We start from the raw sequence: 15,802 nt of genomic DNA on the forward strand, positions 1-15,802 counted from the left end.
GTAGTGTAGATTAGAGCAGGCATTGTCAAACCCGGGGCGGGCGGGTGTCGGGAGGGTCGCGGAGCCGTCTGTCGCGGCGCTCCCGATCGTGCAAATCCACACGCAATCGGGCTTGCATGCGCAGTGCGGCCACAGTTTTTAAATATGGTCGCAACAAGCAAGGTAAGAGAAAATGGTGGGTCGCAAAGGTCGGCCGGTGTGGGTCGCGATGGTCGGCCGGCGTGGGTCGCGAAGGTCGGCCAGCGTGGGTCGCGAAGGTCGGCCGGCGTGGGTCGCGAAGGTCGGCCGGCGTGGGTCGCGAAGGTCGGCCGGCGTGGGTCGCGAAGGTCGGCCGGCGTGGGTCGCAATGGTCGGCCGGCGCGGGTCGCGAAGGTCGGCTGGCGTGGGTCGCGAAGGTCGGCCGGCGTGGGTCGCGAAGGTCGGCCGGCGCGGGTCGCGAAGGTCGGCCGGCGTGGGTCGCGAAGGTCGGCCGGCGTGGGTCGCGAAGGTCGGCCGGCGCGGGTCGCGAAGGTCGGCCGGCGTGGGTCGCAATGGTCGGCCGGCGCGGGTCGCGAAGGTCAGCCGGCATGGGTCGCGAAGGTTGGCCGGCGTGGGTCGCGAAGGTCGGCCGGCGTGGGTCGCGAAGGTCTTCCGGCCTGGGTCGCGAAGGTCGGCCGGCCTGGGTCGCGAAGGTCGGCCGGCGTGGGTCGCGAAGGTCGGCCGGCCTGGGTCGCGAAGGTCGGCCGGCGTGGGTCGCGAAGGTCTTCCGGCCTGGGTCGCGAAGGTCGGCCGGCGTGGGTCGCGATGGTCGGCCAGCGTGGGTCGCGAAGGTCTTCCGGCCTGGGTCGCGAAGGTCGGCCGGCCTGGGTCGCGAAGGTCGGCTGGCGCGGGTCGCGAAGGTCGGCCGGCGTGGGTCGCGAAGGTCGGCCGGTTGGTAAAAATGGGTCCCCGGAAAAAAAGTTTGAAAAACACTGGATTAGAGTAAATGTTGTTGGTCGATTTGAGCTGATGGGCAGAAGGGCTTTTCTGTGATTCTATGACTCTGAGTGGATATCAGTAAAAATGACCAAAGAGTCGAACTCAATGACCAGGATTGTCACGCCACGGTGGCACGGCGGTTAGCACTGCTGCCTCACAGCGCCAGGGAACCTGGTTCGATTCCGGCCTAGGGCGACTGTCTGTGTGCGGAATCTGCACGTTCTCCCCGTGTCTGCGTGGGTTTCCTCCGGGTGCTCCGGTTTCCTCCCACAGTCCAAAGACGTGCAGGTTAGGTGGATTGGCCATGATAAATTGCCCTTTAGTGTCCAAAATTGCCCTTAGTGTTGGGTGGGGTTACTGGGTTATGGGGATAGGGTGGAGGTGTTGACTTGGGTAGGGTGCTCTTTCCAAGAGCCGGTGCAGACTCGATGGGCCGAATGGCCTCCTTCTGCACTGTAAATTCTATGATAATTCTATGAGTTACAGGTGCAGTGGAGTTACAAGGGATGAGGGGCGGGAGTGGAGTGGGCCCTGGGTACCTCTTTCCGGAGGGCCAGTGCATACTCAATGGGCCGAATGCCCCCCCCCCCCTTCTGCATCGTAGTGATTCCACCCTCCGGCAATGTAACACCCAACTGCTCTGTGGGTTCCCCCACAGCGGGGGGTGGAGAAACAAAAGTTGAACAATCAAATCTTAACTCACTTGCATTCTCCTGGTCGTTCACAGTATCCATAACTATCAGTGCAGTCCAACAAGCAGATGGCTGTTAAACAAATGGTTTGGGGTTTTTTGCAGTGGGTGAGGGGGAAGGAAAAAAAGATAACTTTTTTTAGGAGAGATGCACACACACACATATATCTGCATAATTTGTCAAGTTCTTTGGCATTTTGTTCAGGGCAGCTGGCTCCTCCCAGACAGAACTCCTGAACAATGTGGACACATTGAGGCTGTCTGACTGCCCTCATCTGCGATAATCAAACCCATTCTCTGTGGACACTAAGTAGCCGAGGATAAAGGAGGCTCAAAACAGGGGACGACATGGGAGTCAAAGCCCCCCCCCACCCCGTGCTAACAACCGAGACTGACGAATTAAATGTCTATGCCAACATGCTCTTGCACTCGTATGCACCCTCTCTCTCTCTCTTTCCCCCTCTACAATGAGCCTCTTTAAAATGTGGTGAGATTTATTCAAATTTAATTCCTCAGCTGCCGTGTGTCAGATGGTTTTGTGGTGTCCAGAAGAAGAGGGGGCTGGGTCTGTATTAACACACTTGAATATGTTAACCAGACCGACATATGCTTCCATTGATACGCATTCAATCAATCCCCTTCTATATATGTATATGTACACACACACCTCCTTCTGCCAAAACCTTCCCCCCCCCCGTATCAAACCCTTCAAACTCAATTCACATCCTGAATTTTAACCCTCAAATCCGCCCCTTCCCTTACATTATAAAAGGGAGGTGCAATTTTGGTGTGATATTTGCAGAATAAAACTATCCGTCAACGTGAATCAGTCCTCAAAATTAAATAGGTTAAAACTTAACCCTCAATTCATGCAATAATCCCGAAATTTAAATCGGATACATTTCTAACCCTCAACTCGAAATTCAAGAAATAGTCCTCAAAATTAAATTGGGTTCAAATTTAACCCCCGATTTGAAATTCAGGAAAAAATCCTCAAAATTAAATTGGGTTCAAATTTAACTCTCAATATGGAATTCAAGAAATAATCCCCCAAATTAATTTGGGGCCAAATTTAACCCTCAATATGAAATTCAATAAATAATATCCAAATTTAAATTGGGTTCAAATTTAACCCTTAATTTGAAATTCAAGAAATAATCCCCCAAATTAAATTGGGTTCAAATTTAACCCTCACTATGAAATTCAAAAAATAATAAACAAATTTAAATTGGGTTCAAATTTAACCCTTAATTTGAAATTCAAAAAATAACAACCAAATTTAAATTGGGTTCAAATTTAACCCTTAATTTGAAATTCAAGAAATAATCCCCCAAATTAAATTGGGTTCAAATTTAACCCTCACTATGAAATTCAAAAAATAATAAACAAATTTAAATTGGGTTCAAATTTAACCCTCAATTTGAAATTCAAGAATTTATCCTGAAAATTGCATTTGCAAAAAGAAAGAATGCACTTTTTAAATATATATTTGAAGGAAGTTGCATTTTAAAGCCCCAATCCCTTCTCGACTTGGGGACAATGACCGCCCCCCCCCCCCTCCCCCCCCATTAAGGAGTGGGCAATGTTATTGAGAGGATTCTCAAGCCTTACGTTCAGAGCAGTAGTTCCCCCTCCAGCCGGCCAAGCAGACCCTCCTCCCGCTCTCGTCGCAGGTGTAGTGTCCGAAAGTGTCGTCCCTGGGGCGGCAGTAGTCAGAGCAACCCTCACCGTAGTAATGCTCCGCGCACATCACGTGATAGGAATAGCGGAGCTCACTCTGTCCCCCAGTCTGGACATCCTGGGACCAGTCCTCCCCGATGGCCAGGCGCCGCCCAGTGGCCAGGCGGCTAATCAGATTCTCTGGGTCATCTGTACAGATACACATGCACAAAAAAAAAGCAACAAAACAGGAGTGAAAAAAACAATAAAGGAGGGGGGTGGGGAAGGTCGTTTGAGATATTGGCAGACCCGGGGATGGAGGAGGAGGTGAGGAGAGAGACAAACAAGAATTGGGAAATAAATGGAGCGGCACGGTGGTGCAGTGGTTAGCACTGTTGCCTCACGGCGCCGAGGACCCGGGTTCGATCCCGGCCCCCAGTGGTTAGCACTGTTGCTTCACGACGCCGAGGACCCGGGTTCGATCCCGGCCCCCAGTGGTTAGCACTGTTGCTTCACGACGCCGAGGACCCGGGTTCGATCCCGGCCCCCAGTGGTTAGCACTGTTGCTTCACGACGCCGAGGACCCGGGTTCGATCCCGGCCCCCAGTGGTTAGCACTGTTGCTTCACGGCGCCGAGGACCCGGGTTCGATCCCGGCCCCCAGTGGTTAGCACTGTTGCCTCACGGCGCCGAGGACCCGGGTTCGATCCCAGCACCCAGTGGTTAGCACTGTTGCTTCACGGCGCCGAGGACCCGGGTTCGATCCCGGCCCCCAGTGGTTAGCACTGCTGCTTCACGGCGCCGAGGACCCGGGTTCAATCCCAGCACCCAGTGGTTAGCACTGTTGCCTCACGGCGCCGAGGACCCGGGTTCGATCCCGGCCCCCAGTGGTTAGCACTGCTGCTTCACGGCGCCGAGGACCCGGGTTCGATCCCGGCCCCCAGTGGTTAGCACTGTTGCTTCACGACGCCGAGGACCCGGGTTCGATCCCGGCCCCCAGTGGTTAGCACTGTTGCTTCACGGCGCCGAGGACCCGGGTTCGATCCCGGCCCCCAGTGGTTAGCACTGTTGCCTCACGGCGCCGAGGACCCGGGTTCGATCCCGGCCCCCAGTGGTTAGCACTGTTGCCTCACGGTGCCGAGGACCCGGGTTCGATCCCGGCCCCCAGTGGTTAGCACTGTTGCTTCACGGCGCCGAGGACCCGGGTTCGATCCCGGCCCCCAGTGGTTAGCACTGCTGCCTCACGGCGCCGAGGACCAGGGTTCGATCCCGGCCCCCAGTGGTTAGCACTGCTGCTTCACGGCGCCGAGGACCCGGGTTCGATCCCGGCCCCCAGTGGTTAGCACTGTTGCTTCACGGCGCCGAGGACCCGTGTTCGATCCCGGCCCCCAGTGGTTAGCACTGTTGCCTCACGGCGCCGAGGACCCGGGTTCGATCCCGGCCCCCAGTGGTTAGCACTGCTGCCTCACGCCACCGAGGACCCGGGTTCGATCCCGGCCCCCAGTAGTTAGCCCTGTTGCCGCATGGTCCCAAGGACCCGGTTCGATCCTGGTCCCCCCCCCCAGTGGTTAGCAATGCTGCCTCATGTGCCGAGGACCCGGGTTCGATCACGCCCCCCCCCCCATCTCCAGTGGTTAGCACTGTTGCCTCACGGCGCCGAGAACCCAGATTTGATCACTGCCGCCCCCCTCAGTGGTTAGCACTGTTGCCTCATGGTGCGAGGACCCGGGTTCTATCCTGGCCCCGGGTCATTGTCCGTGTGGAGTTTGCACATTCTCCCCGTGTCTGCGTGGGTCTCATTCCCACAACCCAAAGATGTGCAGAGTAGGTGGATTGGCCATACTAAATTGTCCCTTAATTGGAAAAAAAGAATTGGGCACTCTAAAGTTATTTTAAACAAAGAGTTGGGAAATAAGGCTGGTTTGTAGCTCAAGGCGCCCTCTAGTAAAAATATTCTGAACTGAGATTACCAATACTGGCTTCGTCCGATTCTGCATTCCACACCTCCAGAATGAGAGAGAATGTTCCCTGTAAAAATATAGAGAGAAAAAATGTCCAAATTGGCAATTGAACACAGACAGCTCAAACACTATGACAATGAACCCCAGCCCTCTTTCTGCGTGAGGCACACCCAGTTAACTTGCAAAGTTTTAACTGAAAGCAGATAAACGTGCAGTCAAGACTTTCATTTGAACCTAGACGCAAACTCCAAAACAGAACCCATTTCAGCCTCCTTCAAAGTGGCAGTGAGTGATCCCGACTGCAGTTAAAGGTGGTACTCACCGGCCAGGTGAAATGAAAGGGGATGCGGATGGGATCACTGTCCCGCACTAAGTCGCTCCCTGGCCTCAGGACCGGAGTGGTCCCCGCTCCGTAAGTGCAGGGGGGCTCCGAGGAGATGTTCACCTGGTAATGTTTGAGGCAGACCCGGAAGAATCGGCCACACCGCAGCCCCCTCTGACAGCCCATGGTCAGCTCTGGCTGCCGGTTTGTGAATGAGTGGACTTTCAATTCAAAGATACCGGTGGAGGAGGTCTGAAAGGCAACGAGGAGACAGGGGATAATGAAAAGAGAGGGCGAGGAGAAAAAAATTACAGAGACGAAAATATCACACACAGATCAGAATATTACACAAGATCAAAATTTTACACACACACAAACATATTACACAAACCAAAATATTACACACACAGACCAAAGTATTACACAGACCAAAATATTGCACACAGACTGAAATATTACACGCACACCAAAATATTACACACACAGACCAAAATATTACACACATAAATATTACACACACACAGACATATTTACACACAGAGACCAAAATATTACACACACAGATATTACACACACACACATTACACACACAGACCAAAATATTACACACAGAAATATTACACACACAGACGAAAATATGATACACTGAAATATTTCACACAGACCAAAATATTACACACAGGAATATTACACAAAGACCAAAATATTACACACAGAAATATTCCACAGACCAAAGTATTACATACACAGACCACAATAGCACACACAGACCAAAGAATGACACACAGTGACCAAAATATTACCACACGGACCAAAATATTACACAGACCAAAATATTACGCATGCAGACCAAAATACTACACACAAAAATACTACAGGCACACAGACCAAAGTATTACACAGACCAAAATTTAACATAGAGATATCACACACAGACTAAAATATTACACACAGAAATATTACACACAGACCAAAATATTACACACAGAAATATTGCACACAGACCAAAATATTACACACAAAAACATTACACACAGGCCAAAATATTTCACACAAATGAATACAGACCAAGATATTACACACAAATATATTAAAACACAGACCAAGATATTACACGCAAATATATTACAACACAGACCAAGATATTACACACAGACCAAAATATTACACACAGACATATTACACACACACAGAAATATTACACACACGCAAATATTCCAGACACAAAACATAAATACCACGCAGAGACACAAATGTTGCACACACACAAGACACAAAATATAAAACAGAAATGGGGACGCGGGCACTAAAAGAAACAGGAGGGATGAAGACAGAATTGCAGAGTTAGTTTGGAACTTACCTGGGGCAAAGGAAATGTGAAGACAATGTAAAGGAGGAGGACTGGAATCATTCTGAACCGACCAGCGATAGGAGGCAGGAGAAATATCCAGAGCTTGCTGAGATTAGTCTTTAAAATGACACACACAATGTGATTTTGTTGAGTAGTGCTTCGATCTGAGCAGCTGGCAATGAGACGTTGTCTTGCTCCTGCCCCTGGTGTCTGCAGTTTGGACTCTCTCCTGTTACAGTGCCCGGCAGAGCTCCTCTCTCGCTCTCTGTCTGTGTGTGTGCCTCTGCTGCTGTGATATGAATGAAACGTAGTCCAGCTCCTCCCCTATATATAGTTGGACTGGGTGTGAGATTCCGTCAATCATTGTGGCAGCAGTCTCACTGATCCGAATCAATAAAAGCTCAGAGGGAAACCGGGAAGGAGGGAGGGAGAGGAAGAGAGAGAGAGAGCTGTAAAGCCAGCAGGGGGAAGAGAGTAAAACATTTACATTTAAACCTGAAGTTGCAGCTTGCACCCGGTTCAGTAACGCCCAGGCTGGCGAGCAGCTCCCTTGATCTTGTCCAGCACACAAGTCAAACTGCTCCAAAGTTTGTCCTTCTCCACAAACCCCAACAACTTAAAGCCCAATTTTGCTGCCGGGTCCATGGAAATAAATCAAGATTTCCATTCTTTTATTTGTAACTCTGCAAAAAAGTTTCACAACAGCAGAGAAACCCGGGATTGAGTTTGGATTGGGAGTGTGTTTGATTTTTAATCAAAACGCGCCTCTTCCCAGAGCAATAAATGGTTATTGACAGCTTGAGATTTTGGAAGGGGTTAGGATAAGATGGTTTAAACCTTAAAACATTCAAATGAATCCTACACACACAAAACACATTTTATTATTAAAACTTTTTTTTTTTTACTTTCCTGGAATCTTTACAAAACTGTGGCATGTGCTGTGTGGTGGGGGGGGGGGGGGGGGGGGGGGTCTCTCTCTCTGAGGATTGGGCTGTTAAACACCAAAGAACGCTTAATTGTTCTGGACGTGTGCCTCTGATCCCTCCTGTGTGCTATGTTGTGTGTTCTTTGCAAAGGGGAGTTACTGTGGGACTGTAGGGGTATTTTGTCCACATTGGCCCCTAAGGGAGGTGGCATGTGATGAGGCGGAAGGTGGTGGGGGGTTGGTGTTAGGGGGATTGTCTATTCTCCTTGTCCCTGCATTCAGCTGTATGTTAATATATAAGCACCTACTCGACCACGGCTCCCTCTCTCTGACAAACCCTCTCTCCTTCAGAACAACCCCCTCCCCTCCTCCCCCAATCAATCAGTGAGACATTTTACAACCTGGCCCTCAGCAACATATGTGCTCAATAAAATATTCCCGCACCCCCCCCCCCCCCCCACACACACACTCACCCCCTCACACCTTCACCCCCCTCACACACTCACCCCTCACCCCCCATCCCTACCCACACACTCCTCCACACACACACCCCACACACACACACACCCCTCACACCTTCACCCCCCCCATACCCCCCTCACACACTCACCCCTCACCCCCCATCCCTACCCACACACTCCTCCACACACACACCCCACACACACACTCACCCCCTCACACCTCACCCCCCCATACCCCCCCTCACACACTCACCCCTCGCCCCCCATCCCTACCCACACACTCCTCCACACACACACCCCCCCACACACACACTCACCCCCACACCTCACCCCCCCATACCCCCCTCACACACTCACCCCTCGCCCCCATCCCTACCCACACACTCCTCCACCCCCACACACCCCCACACACACACTCACCCCTCACACCTTCAACCCCCCATACCCCCCCTCACACACTCACCCCTCACCCCCCCCCATCCCTACCCACACACTCCCACACACCCCCACACACCACACACACCCCTCACACCTTCACCCCCCCCATACCCCCGTCACACACTCACCCCTCACCCCCCATCCCTACCCACACACCCTCCACACACACACACACCCACACACACACACACCCCACACACACTCACCCCTCACACCTTCACCCCCCCCTACCTCCCTCACACACTCACCCCCTCACCCCCCCATCCCTACCCACACACTCCTCCACACACACACCCCACACACACTCACCCCTCACACCTTCACCCCCCCCATACCTCCCTCACACACTCACCCCTCACCCCCCATCCCTACCCACACACTCCTCCACACACACCCCCCACACACACACTCACCCCTCACACCTTCACCCCCCCATACCCCCCGTCACACACTCACCCCTCACCCCCCCATCCCCTACCCACACACTCCTCCACACACACACACACTCACACCCTCACACATTCACCCCCCCCATACCCCCCTCACACACTCACCCCTCGCCCCCCCCACCCCTACCCCACACACTCCTCCACACACACATCCCCACACACACTCACCCCTCACACCTTCACCCCCCCATACCCCCTCACACACTCACCCCTCACCCCCCCATCCCTACCCACACACACCTCCACCCCCCCCCACACACACACACTCACCCTCACACCCCACACCTCCAACCCTACCCCACACACTCCTCCACACACACACACACACTCACCCCTCACTCCCACACCTCCAACCCTACCCACACACTCCTCCACACACACACACCCACACACACTCACCCCTCACAGCCTTCACCCCCCCATACCCCCCTCACACACTCACACCTCACCCCCCCATCCCTACCCACACACTCCTCCACCCCCCCCACACACTCCTCCACACACACACCCACACATACACTCACCCCTCACCACCTTCAACCCCCATACCCCCATCACACGCTCACCTCTCACCCCCCATCCCCTACCCACACACTCCTCCACACACACACACCCACACACACTCACCCCTCACACCTTCAAACCCCCCATGCATCCGTCACACACATCACCTCACCCCCCATCCCTACCCACACACTCCCCCACACACACCCACACACACACTCACCCCTCACACCTTCACTCTCCCATATCCCCCTCACACACTCACCACTCACACACTCACCCCTCACACCCCATCCCTACCCACACACTCCTCCACACACACACACACACACACACACACACTCACCCCTCACACCTTCACTCTCTCATATCCCCCTCACACACTCACCCCTCACACACTCACCCCTCACACACCACATCTCCAACCCTACCCACACACTCCTCCACACACACACCCCACACACACTCACCCCTCACACCTTCACCCCCCCATACCTCCCTCACACACTCACCCCTCACCCCCCCATCCCTACCCACACACTCCTCCACACACACCCCCACACACACACTCACCCTCACACATTCACCCCCCCCATACCCCCCCTCACACACTCACCCCTCGCCCCCCCCACCCCTACCCACACTCCTCCACACACACATCCCCACACACACTCACCCCCTCACACCTTCACCCCCCCATACCCCCCTCACACACTCACCCCTCACCCCCCCATCCCTACCCACACACTCCTCCACACACACACACACCCACACACACTCACCCCTCACACCTTCACACCCCCATACCCCCCTCACACACTCACACATCACCCCCCATCCCTACCCACACACTCCTCCACCACACACACACCCACACACACACTCACCCCCTCACACCTTCACCCCCCCATGCATCCGTCACACACTCACCCCCTCACACCCCAACCCTACCCACACACTCCTCCACCCCCCCACACACTCCTCCACACACACACACACACTCACCCCTCACACCCCACACCTCCAACCCTTCCCACGCACTCCTCCACACACACACACCCCACACATACACTCACCCCCCACACCTTCACCCCCCCCATACCCCCATCACACGCTCACCCCTCACCCCCCATCCCTACCCACACACTCCTCCACACACACACACCCACACACACACTCACCCCTCACGCCTTCACCCCCCCATGCATCCGTCACACACTCACCCCTCACACCCCATCCCTACGCACACACTCCTCCACACACACCCACACACACTCACCCCTCACACCGTCACTCTCTCATATCCCCCTCACACACTCACCCCTCACACACTCACCCCTCACACCCCACATCTCCAACCCTACCCACACACTCCTCCACACACACACCCCACACACACACTCACCCCTCACACATTCACCCCCCCCCATACCCCCCTCACACACTCACCCCTCGCCCCCCACCCCTACCCACACACTCCTCCACACACACATCCCCACACACACTCACCCCTCACACCTTCACCCCCCATACCCCCCTCACACACTCACCCCTCACCCCCCATCCCTACCCACACACTCCTCCACCCCCCCCACACACACCTCCACACACACCCACACACACACTCACCCCTCACACCTTCACCCCCCCATGCATCCGTCACACACTCACCCCTCACACCCCATCCCTACGCGCACACTCCTCCACACACCCACACACACACTCACCCCTCACACCTTCACTCTCCCATATCCCCCTCACACACTCACCACTCACACACTCACCCCTCACACCCCACACCTCCAACCCTACCAACACACTCCTCCACACTCACCACCCCCACAAACACACACTCACCCCTCACACCTTCACCCCCTCATGCCCCCCTCACACACTCACACCCCACACCTCCATCCCTACCCACACACACCTCCGCATTCACCCCCCCCCACACACACATACACACACACTCAACCCCCTCACCCCCGCCCCTCCATCCAACCCCCCCTCACCCATACGATCCTCCACACCCACCCACCTCCCACACATCCAACTCCCCACACCCTCGACCTATTCCTACCTCCCCACACCTCCACCCAACCCCCCCATCCCCATCCCCACACCCCTCCACACTCACGCCCTCCCCACACCTACACTCCCCCACACCTTCAACACCCCCACCTACACCCCCCTCCACACCCATCCACCCCCCCCTCGCACACACCCCCACACATCCAACCCCCCCCCCCCCATCCTCACCCCCCACACTCACACCTACGCCACGTGACTGAGGTGCGTGCTATGGCTCCCTCACCTGATGGTGGGATAGAGGAAGGGTGGTGGGGGAGGAGGGGTGGTGAGGGGGAGGAGGAGTGGTGGGGGGGAGGAGGGGTGGGGGGGGGAAGGAAGAGGGGTGGTGGGGAGTGGAAGGAGAAAATTCTGTTGGACAATCCGAATTGATTGATCCCCCCCCCCCCCCCGCTATCTCTCAATGACACTGGTTGTGCTGTTTATTCTGCCCCTGGCAGTTTGTATGCCCCCCCCCACAGAACCTGCACTGGAATACAAGGCCGGGTTTATCAGGCCCCCGTGGTTACAAGCTGGGATTCGTGTCATTATACCGGCCATCTGCTTGGAGCCCACTCCTCTCTCTCTCTTCCCCCCCCCCCCCCCCCCCGCCTCACTCACTCCCCCCCACCCAGACCCTGCTGCCCTCACAGCCCATCTTGCAAAGGTTTCTTTTTGCTAAACCCCCTGCACCATTCAGCCCACTAGGAAATGCTGCACCCACGCCCGTCCCTAAATACCCCACCTCGGAGCACTTCAAATATCTGAAGGCTTAAAAAGGAAAGGTCCCATTCCCATCAAAATGTGTTCAATTCGGAGTTTAAAAAAAGATCGGGGGAATTGTCCTCATCTATTGTCAACACTGCGGACAATCTCTGGGAGAGGGGCACACGTCAGACACTCACTCAAAGTTTTGTGGGGGTGGGAAATTCTTCACATCTATGCAGACTATCCCACAATAGTCTGCATCCATTACCCCAGTTAAAAGGATGTGGAGATGCCGGCGTTGGACTGGGACGGGCACAGTAAGAAGTCTCACAACACCAGGTTAAAGTCCAACCGGTTTGTTGCAAACACTAGCTTTCGGAGCGCTGCTCCTTCCTCGGGTGAAGCCAGTTAAAATGGGTAGCACCGCGCAAAAAGCATCAGAATTTATGGACCCGATAGTTTCCAAAGGGATTACTTTACACGTGGCGGAATCGCCAGGTTTTGTCACTGTTTGACTGGACGTTTGGAACTGTAGATGGGACGCGCTTCTCTCCTGGATTCTGCCGTGGCGTTTAGTTTGTTGAGGGAGGGGGACCGCCACATGATCCCTCAGATAGAGGTTCCCAGGCTGCGACTTGCAAACTGTTGCTGTCTGGGCCCCTTTGGCATTGTCATTGTGATGAGGGCGGGAGAATGAGACGCGTGCCTCATCTGCTGCTTCTCTTGTTCACATAGTTCCATAGACGGGGGCGGGGGGGGGGGTAGAGGGGGCAGATAGAGCAGCAGGGCACGCTTCAGTCTAAGGGAGGGAGTGGGGGGGGGGGGGGGGTGGGGGTGAGGATGCATCACAATAGGACCTGGACTCCACAGAGAGAGAGAGAGACGGAGAGGAGAGAAATGCCTTCTTATCTTCTTATCTCACCCCCCCCCACCCCGCCACCCTCCTCTCGCATCATAGCCCAGGAGACAGGCTCCCCGCGCGTGTCCAAGCGATGGAGCTCAACCCACTTCACATACATCAGGGCAGACTCCAGGCTTGAGGTTAACAGACCACCCCCCCCACCCACCCACCTTGTCTCAAATCAAAAACAAAAGCTGTGCCATCTATCAAACACACACGCAAGCGTGGATTCTGATTTATGGGGGGGGGAATGGGAGGGACCCTCTGTAAGAGCACCCTACCCAAGCCCCCCCCCCCCCCAACCCGAACTAATCTGCACATCTTTGGACACTAAGGGACAATTTAGCGTGGCCAATCCACCTCACCTGCACGTCTTTGGTGGACGGCACGGTAGCACAGTGGTTAGCACTGTTGCTTCACAGCTCCTGGGTCCTGGGTTCGATTCCCGGCTTGGGTCACTGTCTGTGCGGAGTCTGCACGTTCTCCCCGTGTCTGCGTGGGTTTCCTCCGGGTGCTCCGGTTTCCTCCCACAAGTCCCGAAAGAGGCGCTTGTTAGGTGAACTGGACATTCTGAATTCTCCCTCCGTGTACCCGAACAGGCGCCGGAATGTGGCAACTAGGGGCTTTTCACAGTAACTTCATTGCAGTAAGCCTACTTGTGACAATAATATAGATTATTTCTTATTTTTTTTAAATTTAGAATATCCAATTATATATTTTCCAATTAAGGGGCAATTTAGCGTGGTCACTAATAATAATAAATAATAATAATCCCTTATTGTCACAAGTAGGCTTCAATGAAGTTACTGTGAAAAGCCCCTAGTCGCCACATTCGGGCAGTACGGGAATCCACCTAACCACCGCCAATCCACCTAAGCTGCACATCTTTGGGTTGTGGGGGCGAAACCCACGCAGATACGGGGAGAATGTGCAAACTCCACGCGGACAGTGACCCAGGGCCGGGATCGAACCCGGGTCCTCAGCGCCACAGTCCCAGTGCTAACCACTGCGCCAGATGCCGCCCAATACAGATTAATATTAAGGGACAATTTAGCATGGCCAATCCATTTGCTCATTCCGAGAGCCAGTAACAATTCGGTGATCCTAATACAGAAAGTGAGAGAGAGAGAGAGCAAATGTTGAATTGACAGGACAGGTAGATATTGACAATGTGACCAATCTCAGGCAGAATACTCCAGAGTTTTATCCCGTCCCACAGCCTGGACATTCTCCTTCTTGACAGATCTATTTTCTGGCTGAAATCTACCCTGTTTTAATATCCGTGCTAATCCCCAGTTTGGAATGAGAATGCGTGTTGTTTTTTTCCATCTGATCCCTGTCGTATTTTTTACTTGTCATTATTACAGTCAATTAGTTTTTAAACACTTGTAACTTCTCGCCCATTTCTTTCTGGCGGTGTGGATGTTTTATTGTAAGGACTCTGCCTGCAAATAACCATTTGTGTTCCAGCGCTGTCAACCCGTCTGCGATGTGGCAGAATCTCCAGGATTTTAACATCCTGACAGCAAATGTTTGGGCCCTCGCCCTGCTCCGGGGGCTGGGCTGGGCTGGTGCACAAATGGTTCACACTCCTGTGTCACTGAGCTGGGGGGGGGGGGGGGGGGGGGTCACAGTGTTCCCAGGTGGAGACACACACACTACCCGCCAATTAGACTGTCACCACCTTGCCCAGAATATAGTCATACATCAGGAGAGATAGATAGATAGATAGATACATAAATAGATAGATAGATAGATATATAGATAGATCGATTAGATAGATAGAGAGAGAGAGAGAGACAGAGAGATAGAGAGAGAGATAGATAGATAGATAGATAGATAGATAGAGAGAGAGAGAGAGAGAGATACATAGATAGATAGCTAAATAGATAGATAGATAGATAGATAAATAGGTAGATAAATAGATAGGTAGGTAGATATAGGTAGGTAGGTAGATAGATAGATAGATGGATAGATAGATAGATAGATATAGATGGATAGACAGATAGGTAGATATAGGTAGCTAGATAGATATAGGTAGATAGGTAGATGGATATAGATAGATAGATATAAGAACATAAGAACTAGGAGCAGGAGTAGGCCATCTGGCCCCTCGAGCCTGCTCCACCATTCAATGAGATCATGGCTGATCTTTTGTGGACTCAGCTCCACTTTCCGGCCCGAACACCATAACCCTTAATCCCTTTATTCTTCAAAGAACTATCTATCTTTATCTTAAAAACATTTAATGAAGGAGCCTCTACTGCTTCACTGGGCAAGGAATTCCATAGATTCACAACCCTTTGGGTGAAGAAGTTCCTCCTAAACTCAGTCCTAAATCTACTTCCCCTTATTTTGAGGCTATGCCCCCAGTTCTGCTTTCACCCGCCAGTGGAAACAACCTGCCCG

At 53.4% G+C, this 15,802-nt stretch overlaps 1 protein-coding gene across 1 annotated transcript in view; it reads right to left on the reverse strand.

Moving 5' to 3' along the window:
* dlc (deltaC) overlaps positions 1–7,253 on the reverse strand; it is a 46,286-nt gene extending 39,033 nt beyond the window's left edge. The window contains exons 1-5 of the mRNA XM_072490310.1: positions 6,950–7,253; positions 5,590–5,841; positions 5,277–5,334; positions 3,260–3,517; positions 1,661–1,721 (exon numbers count right to left, since the gene is read on the reverse strand). Of these exons, the coding sequence (XP_072346411.1) occupies positions 1,661–1,721; positions 3,260–3,517; positions 5,277–5,334; positions 5,590–5,841; positions 6,950–7,000 (680 nt within the window). The 5' untranslated portion in view covers positions 7,001–7,253. The remainder of the gene's footprint in view (positions 1–1,660; positions 1,722–3,259; positions 3,518–5,276; positions 5,335–5,589; positions 5,842–6,949) is intronic.
* Between the last annotated feature and the right edge of the window lie 8,549 nt (positions 7,254–15,802).

Source organism: Scyliorhinus torazame, chromosome 25 (genome assembly GCF_047496885.1).
Source record: "Scyliorhinus torazame isolate Kashiwa2021f chromosome 25, sScyTor2.1, whole genome shotgun sequence".
Classification (NCBI taxonomy): domain Eukaryota; kingdom Metazoa; phylum Chordata; class Chondrichthyes; order Carcharhiniformes; family Scyliorhinidae; genus Scyliorhinus; species Scyliorhinus torazame.